General features: G+C 42.3%; 2 protein-coding genes across 2 annotated transcripts in view; both read left to right on the top strand.

Annotated features, from left to right (window-relative positions):
* Positions 1–19,595, top strand: part of LOC138967071 (uncharacterized) — a 438,331-nt gene that overhangs the window by 416,342 nt on the left and 2,394 nt on the right. The gene's annotated exons all lie outside the window — the stretch shown is intronic.
* The window catches only part of LOC138967057 (cytochrome P450 27C1-like), a 70,950-nt gene continuing 53,468 nt past the window's right edge, over positions 2,114–19,595 (top strand). Inside the window, exons 1-2 of the mRNA XM_070339517.1 lie at positions 2,114–2,938; positions 7,930–8,707. Coding sequence (XP_070195618.1) covers positions 8,231–8,707 — 477 coding nt within the window. The 5' untranslated portion in view covers positions 2,114–2,938; positions 7,930–8,230. The remainder of the gene's footprint in view (positions 2,939–7,929; positions 8,708–19,595) is intronic.

Below are 19,595 nucleotides of genomic sequence, written 5' to 3'. Positions count from 1 at the left end.
TGACGATGATGATGATGATGATGATGATATTACAGTAGTAGTAGTAGTAGTAGTAGTAGTAGTAGCATCACTGAGTAGTAGCAGTAGTAGTAGTAGTAGTAGCAGCAGTATAGTAGTAGTAGTAGTAGTAGTAGTAGTAGTAGTAGTAGTAGTAGTAGTAGTGGTGCAAGGAGAATTAACAACATTGCAAGTAGCAAATAGAGTTTAGTAGTATTTATTGATAGAAGTAGCAGAAGCTGTATAGTACTAGTAGTAGTATAGTATTAACAACAGCAGCTATACAAGAAGCGACAGATCGGTTTGCTTCGAATTTCCTCACATTGTCTTTCCGATCCCAGGGCAGCAGGCCTCCTTTATTTAAAACTTCTGTAACTGTCATGGCGTTTCAATTTGTTCATTGATTTTTAGTTACATTTATTTATGTATGTATGTATTGATGTAAAATCCACTAGCTAATGGTAACTGATTAAACAGTTTAGGAGAAAATGTCAGGCAGCGACCTTGATTTCTTCGAAGAAAGTGATATCATAGCCTCCTCGGGGTAACATTTTGATGGTGAAATGTATAGTTGGATCAGTACGACATATTTACAAGTATATGCTGCAGGTTAGAATTGATGTCTGCAGTTTTCTTCTTGGTCATTCTCTTTTGTGTTGATGTTTCTCACATTTAACACAGAGACTCCTACCATTTGAGCTGAGTTTGTGTCGCCTCCTCTCGATGCCTCGTGCTCCTTTTCTAGCTTCCTCCTCCCGGCGTACGCGTTCCGAACAACCTCCCCCCCCCCCCCTCCTCAATATCCACCCTACCGCCCACATTTTTAATCCCTCTTCATCCCCGTCCCATCCCGTTCACCATTTTTTTCCCCTCCTCCCCCCCCCCCTCCCTTTCCATCAGCAAACAGTGACATACCCCCTGTACCCATAGTGCACACACTGTCAGTTCGCGGACACTCCGCTACGGACAGCGTACCTGTCGCTGTTTTCCTCTCTGCAACTTCTAAGTTGACTCTCTCTCTCTCTCTCTCTCTCTCTCTCTCTCTCTTCTCTCTCTCTCTCTCTTTCTTTCTCTCTCTATCTCTCTCTCTCTCTCTCTCTCTCTCTCTCTCTCTCTCTTTGTCGCTGTCTCTGTCTCTGTCTCTCTCTGCCTCTCTCTTTCTATCTATCCCTCTCTAGCTCTCTCTCTCTCTCTCTCTCTCTCTCTCTCTCTCTCTCTCACACACACATAGTGACTGCCTGCAGCTGTCTGTCTCTCTGTCTCTGTTTGTCTGTCTCTCTCTCTGCCTGTCTCTAGGCTCAGGCTCTCAGTTTCTCCCACCCTACCTCATCTGCCTCTCGCTCTCTCTCTCTCTCTCTCTCTCTCTCTCTCTCTCTCTCACACATAGTGACTGCCTGCAGCTGTCTGTCTCTCTGTCTCTGTTTGTCTGTCTCTCTCTCTGCCTGTCTCTAGGCTCAGGCTCTCAGTTTCTCCCACCCTACCTCATCTGCCTCTCGCTCTCTCCCTTCCTCCCTCTTTCTCTCTCTCCCTCCTCTGTTTGTCTGACTGACTGTCTGTGTGTGTGTCTTTTTGTCTCAGTCAGTCTTTCTCTATCTCCCTATCTGTGTCCCTCTCTCTCTGTCTCTGTCTCTCTCTTTTTTTTCTCTGTCTCTCTCTTGTAAAAAAACATTCCTTATGCCCCCTCTCTCTCTCTCTCTCTCTCTCTCTCTCTCTCTCTCTCTCTCTCTCTCTCTCTCTCTCTCTCTCTCTCTCTCTCTCTCTCTCTCTCTCTCTCGCGATTGACAATTTTCCTTTTATTGTCTTAATTTTTATGTCTTAGTTTAGCAGGGACAGATTGTAAGACTAGGCGTGAGCCTAAAATCTCCATCCTTGAGTAATAAAGTTCGTTCGTTCGTTCGTTCGTTCTCTCTCTCTCTCTCTCTCTCTCTCTCTCTCTCTCTCTCTCTCTCTCTCTCTCTCTCTCTCTCTCTCTCTCTCTCTCTCTCTCTTACGGATACCTGCCGTAGCATCCTCACCCCCCTCCCGCTTCTACTACTCAAGTTGACAACCCCTCTCTCTCTCTCTCTTACGGATACCTGCCGTAGCATCCGCACCCCCTCCCGCTTCTACTACTCAAGTTGACAACCTCTCTCTCTCTCGCTCTCTCCCTGTGTCTCTGGCAGAGAAACCCTGGGCTCCCATTGGCGGGCAGGGGAGAGATAAGAGCACGGGGAGGCGGTAGCGCGCCATTCACAAAAGTTGTGCACGCTTGTTCGGTTGCTTTCAGACTGTGGTGGTGGCCTCAACTCAACAACCTTACAACAACAGCAGCAGCACTGTCAGTGACTGCAACGACAGCCCAAGTTTTAGTTCACAGTTCTTCTCTCTCTTTTTTTCCCCACTCTACGATCAAACCCTGTTTGTAAGAGAGAGAGGGAGAAAGACCGTGTATTTTTTTCTGTTTCTACTATACTCACTACTACTACAACTTTGTTCGCTCTGCGTGTGCTGTGTTGGCTGTAAACTGTGAGCTGAGTTTGCTGCTTTGCTGTTATACGAGTGCCGTACTCTCTCTTTGCCTTCTTCGCTTCACAGCTGTCCGATATTCTCCCTGCTGCTCTCTCGCTTCCTGGAGAGAGAAAAAGGTCAGAGCATCGAGTTCAGTACACGTGAAGGGCGCGCGGGTCTTGGCACTGACCCCTTTTTTTGTGGAAGAAAAACTTGATTTTCTGGAACTTCAGCTTGACCATCGAAGTCCGTGAAAGACAATACCAGTGGACCGTGGACTGTTAGGTCAAAGACCTGACGGTTGTGATGGACAGTGAAACTTGAATGACCAGGCGAGTTTGAAGTTGGTGGTAATCGTCAGTGACCCGTGATTGACTTTCAGGATGGTGTGTGTCGGGTCTGGAACTGTTCTGGAAGGAGGAAAAACTTCCGAGGTCATGCCATACTCAGACAGGTGATAACAAAGTTTTACAATTCGGTCCTCTTTTGGTGTGGTGTGCTGTCTGCATGCTTTCTGTGTTCTCTGTCTGTCTTGTTTGCTCCATCAGCTTTTAGTACGATCACCGATACTCTTTTGCTTCGCTTTGTTAGCGTATCGTAGAATAATTATGTTTGGTATGCCTCTCCCTCTCTCTGTCTCTGTGTCTCTGTCTCTGTCTGTCTGTCTGTCTGTCTCTCTGTCTGTCTGTCTGTCTCTCTCTCTCTCTCTCTCTCTCTCTCTCTCTCTCTCTCTCTCTCTCTCTCTCTCTCTCTCGCTGTTATGGTGTTAGGCTAACAAATAACTTTCAGATACTATTTTCTCCTGGACCACTCTGAAATGAAAAGAGCAGCAATTTCAGTGATCGATGTACTCATTTATATACATTATTTTGACGAAATAAACAACCTTTGATGATAGCTGTTTGACTGATGTCTAAAATGTGTGCTAAAACTTTATCAAAACGATGTCGCATAGCTCTAGCGGTTGTTGTTTTTTGTCGCCACATCTGACCCGTACAATCGCTTACTACTGAGTTTGCCCTCTGCGTCAATCAATGACTAAATCGATATCACAAGAATGCGATCGTCGATCGAGCTGTATCTTCACTCCCCATTCATCCGCCATGTACACATACACTCACACGCACAAAAGAGAAGTACTGATGATCGGACTTGAGCTGTATAAAAATGAATGCGGAAAAACACAGGAAGGTTTTCTTGTTATAGGAAACATCCCGGCACGTTTCTTATTCGACTAAATTACCGTGTTCTTTGTGAAATATATATACCCCCCCCCCTCCACCCTTTCCTCCCAATATGTATTGGTGTGCCACATATTAGGTCTTCCAAATAATCAGGTTAATGAGCACATCATTGAATGACAAAAAAGCAGCTAGGAAAAGCCCACGCGCAGTGTTCAAATTCTAGTACGTTTTGATTCCCCCGCACCTGAATTCGGAGTCAATTTTTTTTTCTTGGCCCGTTGGTTCTTCTCTCCGTTGGCGGACAGTGTAGTTCTGCTAGTAATGAGGTTAATTATCACCGCCCGGAGAGAAAAGGCTTCACCCAGAAAAGACCAGCGGTTGTGAAGAACCCAGCATGCATTTTACACGTGTTTTGTTCAAATTCCTGTACGTTTCAGAGTTCCTCCGCACATAGAGTCCAGCAATTATTTATGTCATAGTATAAGCTTGCTACTGATGAAGTTGATACATTATCACAACTCTGGATGAAAAGAACAGTTGGGACAAGCCCAGCCTACAATAATTAACGAGCGTTGTTTTTCAAAGTCCTGTACGTTTAGAGTTCCTCCGCACTAAGTCCACCTATTGTTCCGTTGGGACTTCGCTGGTGGACAGCAGTGTCCGGCCGATGGGACAGTCGCCTCTTCAGCGAGAAGCCACTGGGGGCAGTGTAGCGGTCAGCACCGGGCAGGTAGGAGAGGAGAGTCCCTCCCGTCCTAGGCACCTTTTGTGAGAGTCACCGCGCGACCCCCTTTGTCCATGTACGGGAGCTATTGTCAACCCCACCCCCCCCCCCCCCCATCCCTTTTGGGGGGATTTTTTGTTTGTGAGTGTTTTTCTTTTGGGGGTCTTTTCGTCTCAATTCTTCCTCTGTTTTCTCGAGCTCCGTTTTGTCCAGGCTTTTTACTGCCCCTGCGACTATTTTTCCACCCACTCTCTCTTTATCTTTGCAAGAAGAGTTTTGGGTGAAGGGGGTGTGGGGATAGGAAAAGTGGACAAAGGTTAAAGTTGACCGGCGAGTGCACTCCCTCAACTCTCTGGAGTTCGGCTGTTCGACGTCTTTCTCTCTCTCTCTCAGTGATGTCGCAGTCAGCTGTAAAGGCGATTCTCGGTACGTCACCTCAACCGGCGAGCGTCGCATTACATGGTGCACCAGTTTGCTTCCCATAGCACTGACAGAGCCGGGGAACTGTCACTTGTTCCACTTTGTCCGCTTGTAACCACTTCGATCTGTCACACCTCTCCTTCTCTCGGCTGACACGAGAGTCAGTCTCGGTCTCTTTTTGTCTCGGCTAGCGCCAGTCTCTCAGTCTCGGCTATAACGCACAGAGCCCGAAGGCCGCACGACGACGACGTCAAAGCTACAAGAGTTCGCACACACCAACGTAGTTTTACTCCAAGTGTAAATCAGGCGACCTCGACTGTGACAGGAGTTCGGTCGAGTTTATCTGGCCCGATAGGGACGCACTGCATAAATACGGTGCAGCGGCAAGTTGTAAGTTCATTAAACTGTTGAGCTGTGGAGTGAATGATCGTACTCGCCCAGATGGTGTAGCAGTGTTATCAGGTTGATAAGGTTACTTAGTCTGCGTAAATTCTCGGTCGCTAAAGGTGTATTTTCAATGATTGTGTTAATTGTGTTATTGTTTGGGGATTTTTTTGTCTAAACATGTGGCCGTAATTGTGTTTCTCCTGTCAGTTTTTTTTTAAAGCATGTGTTTTTTGTTGTAAAAGGTGATGCATAATTGCAATGCAGCGGGGAGTTTTCAGCTCAATTAAGCTTCTGGGTGAAAGGCTTGTCAATTGTCACACTTGGACAAATTGTGTAGCCGTTTTATTTAATAGTGTAAATCATAACTTCTCGGTCGGTTTATTGTATTGATTCTGAGTTCCTCAGTGTGTGTGTGTGTGTGTGTGTGTGTGTGTGTGTGTGTGTGTGTGTGTTTATTGTGTTGACTAGTGTTTTGTAATTTTTGAAACCATTTGTTTGTTTGCTTGTCTGTTTATGAATGCGGTGCATCGGGAAGTTGGAAGTTGATGAACACTCTTGAGCTCTCAGTGGAGTGAGTGGAGGCTTGACATATTCGGACATATATTATAGCAAGTCTTAACTACTAGTAATATTATACTTACTCAAACTGCGTTCTCGGTTTTTAAATGTAAATTTAAGGGGTTTGCTTTATTTCATAAGTTGCAAATTCAGCAGAGTGCATGTTGTCAATGACTGATGTTTTGTGATTGTTTTTGAACACGTGGCTAGCTGTTTTGAAAAACAAAAAAAATTAATGTAATTTTGTTGCTACGTTTTGTACATTTTTTTCAAGTCTTGTGGTGTCATGCTTGAAGCAAATGAAACCAAATATTGACTGAGAGAAATATGTCTTTCTATTGTTTTAAATTGTGGTGCGTATTATGCAAACTTTCGTATGATCTGAGGAAATGGAATTGTAATACTCGTTTTATCAACGACCAGGAGTGTTTGTAATCGATCAGTTGCAACACACAACTGAACGAAACGTGAATGCATTGAACACTTCTCTGTACTTGTCTTCAACACTCGACTTGTGTTCATTCATATTCTGACTGTATGAGCACTTACTAAAAGTATAAGTTGTTAACTTGTGGTCCTCCCTTTTTAGTCTTCAGTCTTTCTTTTCAGCACGAATTGCACGTTGTATTTGTCTTAAGAGAGGTTGTAAGACGAGGAAGGCATTGCGCCTTAAAACTTTTATTCTTGTCAAATACAAATCAGTCAATCAGTCAGTCTATTACAGTACCGCCTTGCAAGTACGAGAATAAGAAGACACTTGTGTGCAAGAGGAAGGTGAATCGGAGCGGGAGGGAGTGAGAGGGAGGACAGGTGAGGTGAGGGCATGCCTAGCATCTGCGGACTGGCACCTCTTCTCCCCATCAGGCACAGCCTGGCATGGCTGGCACTCTACCTAATACCTGTCTACCTGCCTGCCCTCGCCCACAGTTCACCACAACGCCAGTGCTTCTTCCCCACCCGGCCCCACTCCCGTCCATCCCCACCCCTTTCTCTCTTCCCACCTCTAGTCCCCCAACCCTCGTACCTGTCTACCCTTGCCCACGGTTCACCAAAACGCTAGTGCTTTTTCTCGCTCCACCCCTACTCCAACTACCCCCCCCTCTCTCCTTCCTGTGTACACACGGAGGATATATACCTTTTTTCTGCTTGCTGCCCTCAGCGATTCGCATTCCGCACTCGCAGGGTACGTTCGGGGGGCCGCGCCGCTTTGTACGTCTATCTACTCTCACCTGTAAAAGGTGTGCGTAGGTACGGGGGGATCATCATCATGCGGGTTACAGCTGGCGAGTAGTGGAGTTAGCTGACTTGAGAGCTTTTGTTTGCCTCAGCCGATGTAAAGTGTTATACTGAGTTCTTTTCTTCGTGCTCGTCCCACCTGGACAGAGTTGTATTTGTTTTATAAAATAAATTTATTTAAAGACTAAGTTGTGGAACTGACTAAGACTAGAGATTTTTTTCTCCGAACAGATGTGATGTTTTTTTACATTTTTTTATTTTTTTATTACTAAATTATTTTCTGCGTTTTATGTTGTGGTCAAGATGGACAGATATTTGTGGAACTGACCAAGACTAGAGATTTGTTTTTTCTCCTAACAGATGTGATGTTTTTACATTGTTTTTGTTGTATTACTTAATTATTGTATGCGTTTTATTTTGTGGTCAGAATAGACAGATATTTACACCCCCCCCCCCCCCCCCCCTGAATGCGAGAAATCAAGACACCAGTGACATGTTTTTCTGTCCGATGTGATGTTTTATACTTGTTTTGTGTGTATTTGTTTATTCTTCTCTACATTTTCTTTCTAAAATTCAGTTTGGACATAATTATGTGTTATGTTATGAATATATCTATATTGCCCTGACTGCTTTCAGACATGACATTTGTCCATGATAGTTCACGCTTTTCTGTACATTTTAAAGCCGAAGCGGAAAGGGTTTTGCTTTTTTGAATGTCAAACTAATCACTTGAAAATCGGTATTAACCACGCCTTTTCTAACTATAAAGCCGTGTTCGTCAAATAGAATGTCAGAATCCGGGCTCATGCCTGGTTTTGTCATGCGTTTTTATGTATATCTGGGAAGTGTGTTGCTTTTTTTTTGCATCGTATTTGTGTGGATATGTTGACAAAGGTGAGCTGCCTGCATTGATGTTCTGCTTGTGTTTGTTTTCAGAAAGTGCCGCGAGGACAGATCTGTGAAGGGATTAACCTGTCAGTGAAGGTGGGAGAGCAAAGATTTAAGGGGCTGTGCTGACAGACTTCCTTCTCTTTTTTTTCTTAACCCCTCGTACTCTCGTGGCTGACACTGTACGTTTTGTTCACCCCACACAGCTGTTGTTTCCTCCCACGAATGTGGGATTTGTAAAGGGATTCTTGAAGTAGAACCCAGAACCTCTGAAGCAGTAGTAGCTCCAACGCCAGCAACAGAAAATACAATCGGTTTTTGAAGGAGTGTGAACATTCCCGCTGCAATCATGAGGGAACAAGTGCTTAGAAAAGCGGTGGACAAAGGTCTCAAAATGGCCGTGTCAACCAGGACTCGAACCCGCTTAGCACCAGCAGCAGCAACATCATCACCCTCATCAACACCACACGCATCCCCTGCTAGAGGGGTGGCCACGCCAGACGGTCCATCTGCGGGGTGTCCGCACCACACAAACAAATCACAGCTCACAAGCGCTACCCCTTCCAACAGTCGCTGTGTGTTCACTCAAACACGCAGTGCCAGTGACAGTATCGCATCATCCGCGCGGGGTTTGAACCCTCAGACAGCTCTGGACAGTGATGTGAACGACGCAACGACATCGACGATGACGGCGACGGCAGCAACGACAGAGGAGTCGCGAGTTCGGAGCTTTGACGAAATGCCAGGCCCCAAAGGCTACCCGGTGGTGGGAACCTTGTTGGAGTACTTTCGCAAAGAAAACCACGGCAGAATGCACGAAATCCAGGTGAGTCTCGTTTATCGATGTTGCTCTTCCCCCGTTTGTTCCTGTCGTTTTTAATAGTATGTTTGTTCATTATGTGTGTGTTTTTAATCTGCTATACGTGTTTTTTTTGTGTTTTTGTTTTTTACAAACATTTTCTTTTGTTGCCCGACTCCTATCGATTGTGAGTGGAATGAGTGTTACTTTCATGATTTTTTTCACTTTTAAGTATGCGTAACATCGAAGAACTTTGCGAGAAATGTGCAGACAATTTGGGCTCTTTTATTCTTATATGAGAAACAAAGGGACGTTCGCGCTCTATAATACATACGACATGTGCCACCAGAATAAGTAACAGTTATGCGGAATCATCTCCTGGCACCTAAGATAATTAAACACGCATCAAAATGAACAGGTGACTGTCGGTGTTTGGATGCGCATAAGTCTCATTTACTCTTGATGCAAATGTCGTATGCATTTAGAGCGCTTACGTCTGACTCCCCTTGTTTCTCAGATCTTAAACCAGCTCTCTGCCTCACTTGATAGAAATTCTCACTAATTCTGAGTTCATTTGTTTGTGCATGAAAATGATATCAAAGCATTCGACAGAGAAGTTGTTGTTTTGTTTTGATTTGCATTTTTAGAAACTATGCAAAGTTAATTAACAAACAGTCGAAATGTTTGTTTTTGCTGTACTTCATATCTTTAACACGGTTTTCCAGTATCTAAGGACAAACAAAACCAGCAAACAAACTTGATAAAAAGAACAATCATGAAACCGACACATGAAAATATCAGTTTGCGATTGTCCGATCGCTTTTGTCATAAAGTTAATTCTAACAAAAATTGACCTCTCTATACTTTCGACAAAATGGAAATGCCCTTATATACACTTACTGAACTGTGCTTCCTGCAGTCTATGCCTCCGCTGACACGCACGCACACACAAACACAAAACGTCTATAGAACGTTGAACTACACACACTGGTTCATGCATGTTATATAATTTATATTGTGTCTTTGTTTTTGTTTTTTTCGTGGTTGATTGTTAGCTTTTAGTGTGACACAGTTTTTGAGAGATGTGTTGTCTCTTCCGAACGCATTTTTGTGCAATAATCAATGTAAACAACCACACACACTCACAAATGCACACAACAGAAACAGACAAAAAATTAATGCAGTGTTTTGTTGAAACAGCTGTCGCACTCTTGGTGTAGCTTACCTGTCAAGTGACAGTAGTAACCCCCACCCCCCAACCCTTTTACTTCGGTTGTGCCAATAGGCTTTTTCAACCACACATAAATCTTGCACACTACCAACGTAAAAGTCGAGCGTATTCAGGGTTCTATTGTATTGATCTGCAGTCAGCTGATAAGAGCGTTGACAATCTTCCAACCTGTTTTACGAGCATTTTGTGTGTGTCACAAAGCGTTCACTGAGTGCGTCTTCGTAATACAAGCTGTTCCAGTGCAGTAGTAACTGTGTTTTGATCATTAATTGTGTATGTCTTGATGTGTGTGTGTGTGTGTGTGTGTGTGTGTGTGTGTGTGTGTGTGTGTGTGTGTGTGTGTGTGTGTGTGTGTGTGTGTGTGTGTTTTAGAACAACTTGAATGCATGCGTAACTGTACTCGCCCTGTTGGAGTGGCTGCCTGTTGTAGAGAGGTGTAGAATTACTCAATAGTGCATTGCAGTGATGTTCTTATTATTGTATGCTATAGAAGTGAAGTGGGTGCTTCAGAGAACATGATTTGCTCACCGAAAGTGGCACACGCGCGCGTATAAAGTGCAAGACAATTGCGTGTTTTTTTTATCTACTTTGTCCCCCTGTGTGGCTGTCTCTTTCTGTCTCATATTGTTTCTCCAATTATCCTAATTAATAAACAGCTATAGCTTTCTTTTTTCTCTTTGTCTTCTCCCCTCCGGCTCTTTCTCTTTCTACCCAACTCCCCACTCTCTCTCTGTCACTTTGTCTCTGTCTCTCTCTCTGTCTCTGTTTCTCTCTCTCTCTGTCTGTCTGTCTGTCTGTCTCTCTCTGTCTCTGTCTGTCTGTCTGTCTGTCTGTCTGTCTGTCTGTCTGTCTCTCTCTCTCTCTCTCTCTCTCTCTCTCTCTCTCTCTCTCTCTCTCTCTCTCTCTCTCTCTGCGGTTTACCTAAACAAATGTATCGTAAGGGCGAGCGTAGGGCGCATACAGAATGATGTAGGTACACATGTTACACACATTTTAACGCCTGTTTTGCCTCTTGTGTCTTTAGTTTGAACCATGCAGAGTTCAACAGCAACTTGATTGCACGTCACGTCGTTGTTTACGATCGACTGAGCGAAGTCGGTCAGAGTTGAGTCACACTTGCTGCATTCACATTCGATAGCCTTCATCAGCTGAAGCTATTCGCTTAGCTAGTTATCTCTGAGATCTGTTATAATAAGCAGACCATTGTCGCTTTTTTCATGCCAGGGCCGGATTACCATTGTAAAAGGTCAACGCTTGTGTAACAGAAAGGAAATAGTTGTTCGCTGGGAGCTAAAGACGCTGTCGTTTTGAGGTCTTCGACCGAGGCGTCTGATTTTTCTTTAAAGTTACACTGTCCAACAAAATAAATGTTTGATGGAATTCAGATGTAAACGTCATCAGTGGTAGCAATGGCAAACTACAGAGGGACATGTTTCGTGTGTACACTACCCATTAAAACAGTTTCCATTCCTTGAAACCTTACGGTCTCTGGTATACCATCATTTTTGAGACATTAGCTGTGAGTTTAAATGTCACGCTTTTCTTTTTATTCACTTTTCTTCGTTAGTGCTACGCAAATCAATCAATCCATCAATATGAGGCTTATATCGCGCGTATTCCGTGGGTACAGTTCTAAGCGCAGGGATTTTTTTTTATTTTTTTTTATTTTTTTATTTTATGCAATTTATATCGCGCACATATTCAAGGCGCAGGGATTTATTTATGCCGTGTGAGATGGAATTTTTTTACACAATACATCACGCATTCACATCGGCCAGCAGATCGGAGCCATTTCGGCGCATATCCTACTTTTCACGGCCTATTATTCCAAGTCACACGGGTATTTTGGTGGACATTTTTATCTATGCCTATACAATTTTGCCAGGAAAGACCCTTTTGTCAATCGTGGGATCTTTAACGTGCACACCCCAATGTAGTGTACACAAAGGGACTTCGGTTTTTCGTCTCATCCGAAAGACTAGCGCTTGAACCCACCACCTAGGTTAGGAAAGGGGGAAGAAAATTGCTAACGCCCTGACCCAGGGTCGAACTCGCAACCTCTCGCTTCCGAGCGCAAGTGCGTTACCACTCGGCCACCCAGTCCTCTCGAAGAAGAATAGAAGAGAGAGAGAGAGAGAGAGAGAGAGAGAGAGAGAGAGAGAGAGAGAGAGAGAGAGAGAGAGAGAGAGAGAGAGGCAGGCAGGCAGGCAGGCAGGCAGACAGACAGACAGACAGACAGACAGACAGACAGACAGACAGACAGACAGACAGACAGACAGACAGACAGACAGACAGATAGATAGATAGATAGACGGAAATTTTATTTTTAACCAGAAAGCTACAACTACAACACCAACAACAGGGAAGGCGAAACACGACAACCGACATCTACTTCTGGAAAACATTTTACGCACCAGCACATTACGCCTGAAGCGTAAAACGTAAACTCTGCGGTCCACGACCCAGGAAAACGCAGACAAAATATTCTGTGAAAAACTATCCCGGCACGTTTGTTGATGTTTTCCGAGTTTGTGTGTGGGAGTGTGTGTGTGTGTGGTTTTCATGTGTGGGTGTGTTTTGTGTGTGTGTGTGTGTGTGTGTGTGTGTGTGTGTGTGTGTGTGTGTGTCCGACCGACCGTCATTACCTTAACCTTTCCCGCAGTGGGGCACTGCGGTTATGAAATTAAAGGCCCCTCCTGTTTTTGGAACCGCAGGAGCTTTCTAGTTTGCTGTTAGGTAGATTTTTGGTTCCTCTTTCCTGTCATGCTCTCTTTTTCTTCATGAATTCTTTTCTTTTTTCTGCCTTCTTGCTCATTCACCTATATTTTTTCCAAAAATCTCTTCTCTTGCCGCTTGTCTCGCGATTCATGTATAGTTTAATCTGTTAGTGTTCTGATGTAAGTCCAGCAGTAGATAGGTTAAGCCTATTTTAACATACTGGAAACTGGTAATCTTCCAGTAGGTATTAATTTAGTTTTACTAAAGCCTGCTGGGACACAAGTAATGGGTTAGTGCATTTGTAAACAGGAATCGCTTGACAAGTGGCCCCCTTCATCCCCCCCTTCCTCGTCCTGATATGGCTCTGCGTAGTCGGCTGGACGTTAAACAACAAATAAACAAACAAACAAACAAACCTTAACCTTGATATTGAACCTTGTCATCGCAAACTTGTTTTTTTACGTTATGCGGTGTGCATTTGAAATATGCCTGTTGTTGTTGTTGGTGTTGGTGTTGTTGTTGTCGTTGTTGTTGTTGTTGTTCTAAGCATACAAACAAGCAAACATAACAGTCAAAAGACCAATCATCTTGTACACAGCAGAAGTGTTGCACCCGATGGTTCAGGCGCACCAAGACTCCCCTCACCCTCCCTGAACCCGGTGTTCCTTCCGACAGGCTGTAGCTATTACGTCGCTAGGGGAAAAGGTTATCTGCGCTTACGCCACCAAACAACGCCCTCTTTAGGCTATCGCTACGTGTCCGTTAGGAAGTTCGGAAGTGTGTAGCCTAAAGGGCGCTCAAAGCATTTTTCGCCTTCTTGTTCTCGTTTTGTTGGTGTTGCTTATTAGGGTCTGGGCGAGCCATTACTGCACTGTTGCGTTTTGACAGGAACATGGTAAACGGTGAGATACTTTAATAGTCTCGGTGATTTTATTGTTGAAACATGTTTGTGTTATCCAGTTTGCTTATATTAGTAATTTATGTATTATCATTTTATAGTACCATGTGACTGATTTGACCAACCAGGACTGCCGACTCATGTTCATATAGATCTATTTTCTCAACCTGTCTGTTATGATATATCATTTGCTAACAGTCAGCATGTTGAAAGCAAGTCATACTATCGTTTTCATTGACAGACAAACAACTTCGCAATTAGATACGGATTAATGAAGCCAATACCTCTTTTTTTTAAGTGATATGTTTTTGGTCGAAACGGGTTCGGTCAAACAAAAAAGTTAAGATGAAGGCAGCCATTGGAATAAAAAACAAGTCGCGTAAGGCGAAAATACAACATTTAGTCAAGTAGCTGTCGAACTCACAGAATGAAACTGAACGCAATGCCATTTTTCAGCAAGACCGTATACTCGTAGCATCGTCAGTCCACCGCTCATGGCAAAGGCAGTGAAATTGACAAGAAGAGCGGGGTAGTAGTTGCGCTAAGAAGGATAGCACGCTTTTCTGTACCTCTCTTTGTTTTAACTTTCTGAGCGTGTTTTTAATCCAAACATATCATATCTATATGTATTTGGAATCAGGAACCAACAAGGAATAAGATGAAAGTGTTTTTAAATTGATTTCGACAATTTAATTTTGATAATAATTTTTATATATTTAATTTTCAGAGCTTGTTTTTAATCCAAATATAACATATTTATATGTTTTTGGAATCAGAAAAGGATGGAGAATAAGATGAACGTAAATGTGGATCGTTTTATAATTTTTTATTTTTTTTACAATTTTCAGATTTTTAATGACCAAAGTCATTAATTAATTTTTAAGCCACCAAGCTGAAATGCAATACCGAAGTCCGAACTTCGTCGAAGATTACTTGACCAAAATTTCAACCAATTTGGTTGAAAAATGAGGGCGTGACAGTGCCGCCTCAACTTTCACGAAAAGCCGGATATGACGTCATCAAAGACATTTATCAAAAAAAATGAAAACAACGTTCGGGGATTTCATACCCAGGAACTCTCATGTCAAATTTCATAAAGATCGGTCCAGTAGTTTATCGCTCTACACACACACACAGACACACACACACACACACACACACACACACACACACACACACACACACACACACACACACACGCACATACACCACGACCCTCGTCTCGATTCCCCCCTCTACGTTAAAACATTTAGTCAAAACTTGACTAAATGTAAAAACCATATGGTAAGAATTAAGCCTCTTCAGGATTTGGATTATGGAAAGTTTCAAAACAGCGCTTGGATAGTTTTCTTTGGGAAGAATTATCGACAAAAGGTAACCTCCAAACAGTGTTGTAAAAACGTGTAAATGCCAAGCTGTGTCACATCAGTCATCACTGTTGATACAAATGTATTAGTGTATATCAATGTAACCTTGTTACGCGGGCTATACACATGCAGACTAAAAAAACAACATCGGTGTTTCCGATTCCCCGACCGATTCCTTTTTTTTTCCTGCCGACCCTGTAAGTTTTGTTAGTGTTTTTGTGGGGTTTTTTACCCCTTAAAATAAAAAGAACTGGACATGACAAAACTGAATTCTACAGACTTTATAAGGAGAATTAATTACTCATCTACGACATTCAAGAAACACTGCTCACACGATTGCCGGCCAAAAAAAAATCACATACGCCTGTGTAAATTATTAAAAAAAAATCGTCCATCAACAACAACCAAAAATTAAAAAAAAAACCTAAACATTTGCCGACCCTTTTTACATTTAGTCAAGTTTTGACTAAATGTTTTAACATAGAGGGGGGAATCGAGACGAGGGTCGTGGTGTATGTGTGTGTGTGTGTGTCTGTCTGTGTGTGTGTGTAGAGCGATTCAGACTAAACTACTGGACCGATCTTTATGAAATTTGACATGAGAGTTCCTGGGTATGATATCCCCGGATGGTTTTTTTCTTTTTTTCGATAAATACCTTTGATGACGTCATATCCGGCTTTTTGTAAAAGTTGAGGCGGCACTGTCACACCCTCATTTTTCAATTAAATTGATTGAAATTTTGGCAAAGCAATCTTCGACGAAGGCCGGGGTTTGGTATTGCATTTTCGCTTGGTGGCTTAAAAACTAATGAGTGAGTTTGGTCATTAAAAATCGGAAACTTGTAATTAAAATTATGTTTTTATTGAACGGTCCAAAAACAATTTCATCTTATTCTACGTCATTTTCTGATTCCAAAAACATATACATATGTTATATTTGGATTAAAAACAATCTCTGAAAATTAAAAATATAAAAATTATGATCAAAATTAAATTTCCGAAATCGATTTAAAAACAATTTCATCTTATTCCTTGTCGGTTCCTGATTCCAAAAACATATAGATATGATATGTTTGGATTAAAAACACGCTCAGAAAGTTAAAACGAAGAGATGCACAGAAAAGCGTGCTATGCAGTACAACGAAACCACTACTGCGCTAAACAGGCTCGTCACTTTCACTCCGTTTTGCACAAGCGGCGGACTACGGTCATTGTAAAAAAAAAATGCAGTGCGTTCAGTTTCATTCTGTGAGTTCCACAGCTTGACTAAATGTAGTAATTTCGCCTTACGCGACTTGTTCTTCTTGTCAACGAAAACGTTTGTTTTATTTTGTTGGCCTTAACGGTGTGAAACATGATCATTGTTATCAAACGATATTCGTATTGTTTTTTGGTTTTTTTCTTTGTTATTTATATATAACATGTTGCCCGACACAATTTAGCTGGTGGCTTTTCCGTGCAAAGATGAAGAGATCGAGGGACTCACCCACAGACACACGGACAGAGAGAATATGCAGACAAGCAAACTCTCTCGTATTCTATTCGGCACACTCCATACTTAGAGAGAGAGAGACAATGACAATGACAATGACAATGACAAATCTTTATTTTTCGAGGGTGACAAGAATAAGCATAGATATGCTTTTTTGCATCTGGCCCTCGCCCTAAAGAGGGACTAAACTATTTTACTATAACTATGACTAGGGAAAAAAAGGTTACATAAAAACATTAATGGTAGAACATATAAGTTTATGTACATGAAGCGCATTATGTAGAAGCATTGTAGATCATAAGGTAGTGTTCAAAATTGGGTGTAAAGCAATGAAGATAAACGGAAAGTAACCCAACAATACATTAGCTCAGCAAAACAATGTATTACAGAGCCAAATCTTCGTGATTTTGTCACAATAAACCATAATTCCGATAATGAACAACTGTATACAAAGAAAACATACCAATCAAGTTTATTTGTTCATAGAGTTCATTAAATGGAAAGAATATTTGGTTCTAAAAGAATCTGTGTTGGTGGATTGCCGCAGGGCGTCCGGAAGAGCGTTCCAGAGGCTGCTTCCTGAATAAACAAGACTTGATTTAAATAGGTCTATCCTAGGAAGAGGAGTGTTTAGTTTTATAAAGTGGTGCGAATTCTTCAAAGAGAACTTTGAGCAAATGGTTTCGGGTGCATTTTCTGTCATAATTTTATGCATCATTATTCCTTTGTTGTAATTCATTCTTGACTTCAGAGGTAGGACCCCTATGTTGATGTAGTCTGAGTCGGTGAGAGTAGTCTGTTTGAGTAATACTACTTTTAGCGCTCTTTTGTGTAATCTGCTGAGTAGCTTTAGGGAATTATCACTTGCAGAGTCCCATAGAGTGGATGCGTAATCAATAAGAGACTGAATATGAGCAGTGAAAAATAACTTCCTGGCTTGACAATTAAGGAAGTGTTTAATTCTAGATAAGAGGTACACTTTCTTTGACACTAATTTACTAAGTTGTTCAATGTGAGTTGACCAAGACAGGTTGTTATCGATGTGGACACCTAGAACTTTGTGATGGTCGACTTTTTCCACTATATTGCCGTCAATCATTAAATCGGGACCAGTTGAGGTAAAATTCTGTCGTTTTTGTCTAGTTGTAATTATCATATATTTGGTTTTCTTTGGGTTAAGAGACATGTGATTTAGGTCAGTCCATTCTGTCAGCTGGTTTAGACTTCCTTGGAGGGATTCTGATAAGCGAGTTAAATTTTTGTTACTGGAGTGAATTGTGGTATCATCTGCAAAAAGTTCACATAAATGTTGAATATAAAGGGGGAGGTCATTAACATATATTGAGAAGAGCAGAGGTCCTAATACCGATCCTTGTGGTACACCGTAATCTACAGCTTGCATGTTCGATGCTCTAGCGTTAGTAAGAACTGTCTGTTGTCTGTCAGAGAGAAATGAACTAACAAGATTGATAGTATCAGATCCGACGCCATACAAACCGAATTTTCTAAGCAATAAAGAGAGAGAGAGAGAGAGAGAGAGAGAGAGAGAGAGAGAGAGAGAGCGTGAGAGAAAGAGAGAGAGAGAAAGAGAGAGAGAGAGAGAGAGAGAGAGAGATTGCACTGCGGACTTTCGGAGTGGGATCTGGGGGGGGGGGGGGGAGGGGTGAGGGGTATAGGGGGTGGGGGTAGGGGGAGGTCGAAAAGGTCACGTGTGTTTACTGGAGACACCTGCCTTCGTTCGCCAGCATTCTGGTCATACCGGGGGCAGGACCTAACGCGCTCTCCACAATAGCGGAAATAGTCCACATCCCGCAAAACGAACACTCTCGTCAATCCTCCGCTAACCCACTTGCACTATACAGACTACACAGTTCGTCGTCAGTCCTTCTTACTGGACATTCTAGTTGCTTGCACCGTAGTGACTAGTACTAGAATGTATAGTGCAAGTCAAAGCTAAAGCTAATCTGAAGTGTGGTTGTTGTTGTTGTTGTTGTTGTTGTTGTTGTTGTTGTTGTTGTTGTTGTGTGAATGAAGTTGTTTCAGTAAGAGACGTAGCCTTATTAAAGCGTTTCCTCCTTTTGAATGGTTACCTTCAGCTGCGCAGTATTTTCAAACTGCGAAGTTTTAAAACAGCCAGAAATGTCAAACATCCCATGTAATTGCTCTGAAGTGCACCGCTAAACACACATATTGTCGCGGTCTTTGAATTTACCTATTTTTGGCAAAACATTTCAGACCTCTGAATACATTTACGTCAATGGCAGTGAGACGTCGTTCTTTGGCGGTTACAGTTTTGCAAATAGCATGAACTATTTTAGAAACGTCTCACTACAGAGAGGAAAAAGTCAAAGGTTGACTTCAAAACTTCGGAAGAAAAATGTGGAAATATAACGGCCACAACATTACTAAAAGGTTGCCAGCCATACTTTCTTATTGCATATTTGGTCATTGAACCTATTTGAGGAGGGAATACGAACTTGATATTTTTTTTTAAAAATAACTGGCCTTTGTTGAATCTGTTAACGCTTCTGTTTTTGGTGCTACTTCTAAATCAAAGGGCTTTTGTATTAAAATGAGAAATTATTCTAATTAATGATAAGTTATAATCTTCCCAGCATTTAAACAAAAAATCGAACACGACTGTAAACTTGTCAAGTCGCAGCATTTACGACAATCACTGCAAATCAAGGGAAGGAAGATCATACAAATACCGTTGTAAAAATACACACACATAATTTAGAAAATGGTTTGACATCTGCGACAGTATTTTGATTCTGGTATGCATTGTCAATATTGGCTCACCGCGATAGAGAATCGGTTGAATTTTAACCACACTATTTGAAATTACCTTCATTTAAAATGTGCTAATCGCTGCTACTTTTAGCTGAAATCAGAACGCTTCCAGGCCTCATATCTGAATGAGCCTTGCTTGGTAACTGACAACCGTACGCCGCTGAGCGTGTACTTTTAACCGATGTATTGTACCTAGCTCCAGAGGTTCAGGCTACAGACTTTGCCCCTCAGTTTGTTTCTTGCACAAACAATGCGTTAAACCAGAAACGAGAAGACAAAAAAACAAATCATATGGTTCTTCCTCTTTTGCTTGTAATCCTCTTTGAAGCCCGTCGAAACAGCAGGGCTGCGAACAAGAGCTGGGCTGGATGAGACTACTGAGCAAAGGAGCTTGGGACGAGATACAGCAAAGAACTG

The sequence above is a fragment of the Littorina saxatilis genome, linkage group LG1 (assembly GCF_037325665.1).
Source record: "Littorina saxatilis isolate snail1 linkage group LG1, US_GU_Lsax_2.0, whole genome shotgun sequence".
Lineage (NCBI taxonomy): Eukaryota > Metazoa > Mollusca > Gastropoda > Littorinimorpha > Littorinidae > Littorina > Littorina saxatilis.
This window is presented reverse-complemented; position numbering and strand designations above follow the sequence as displayed.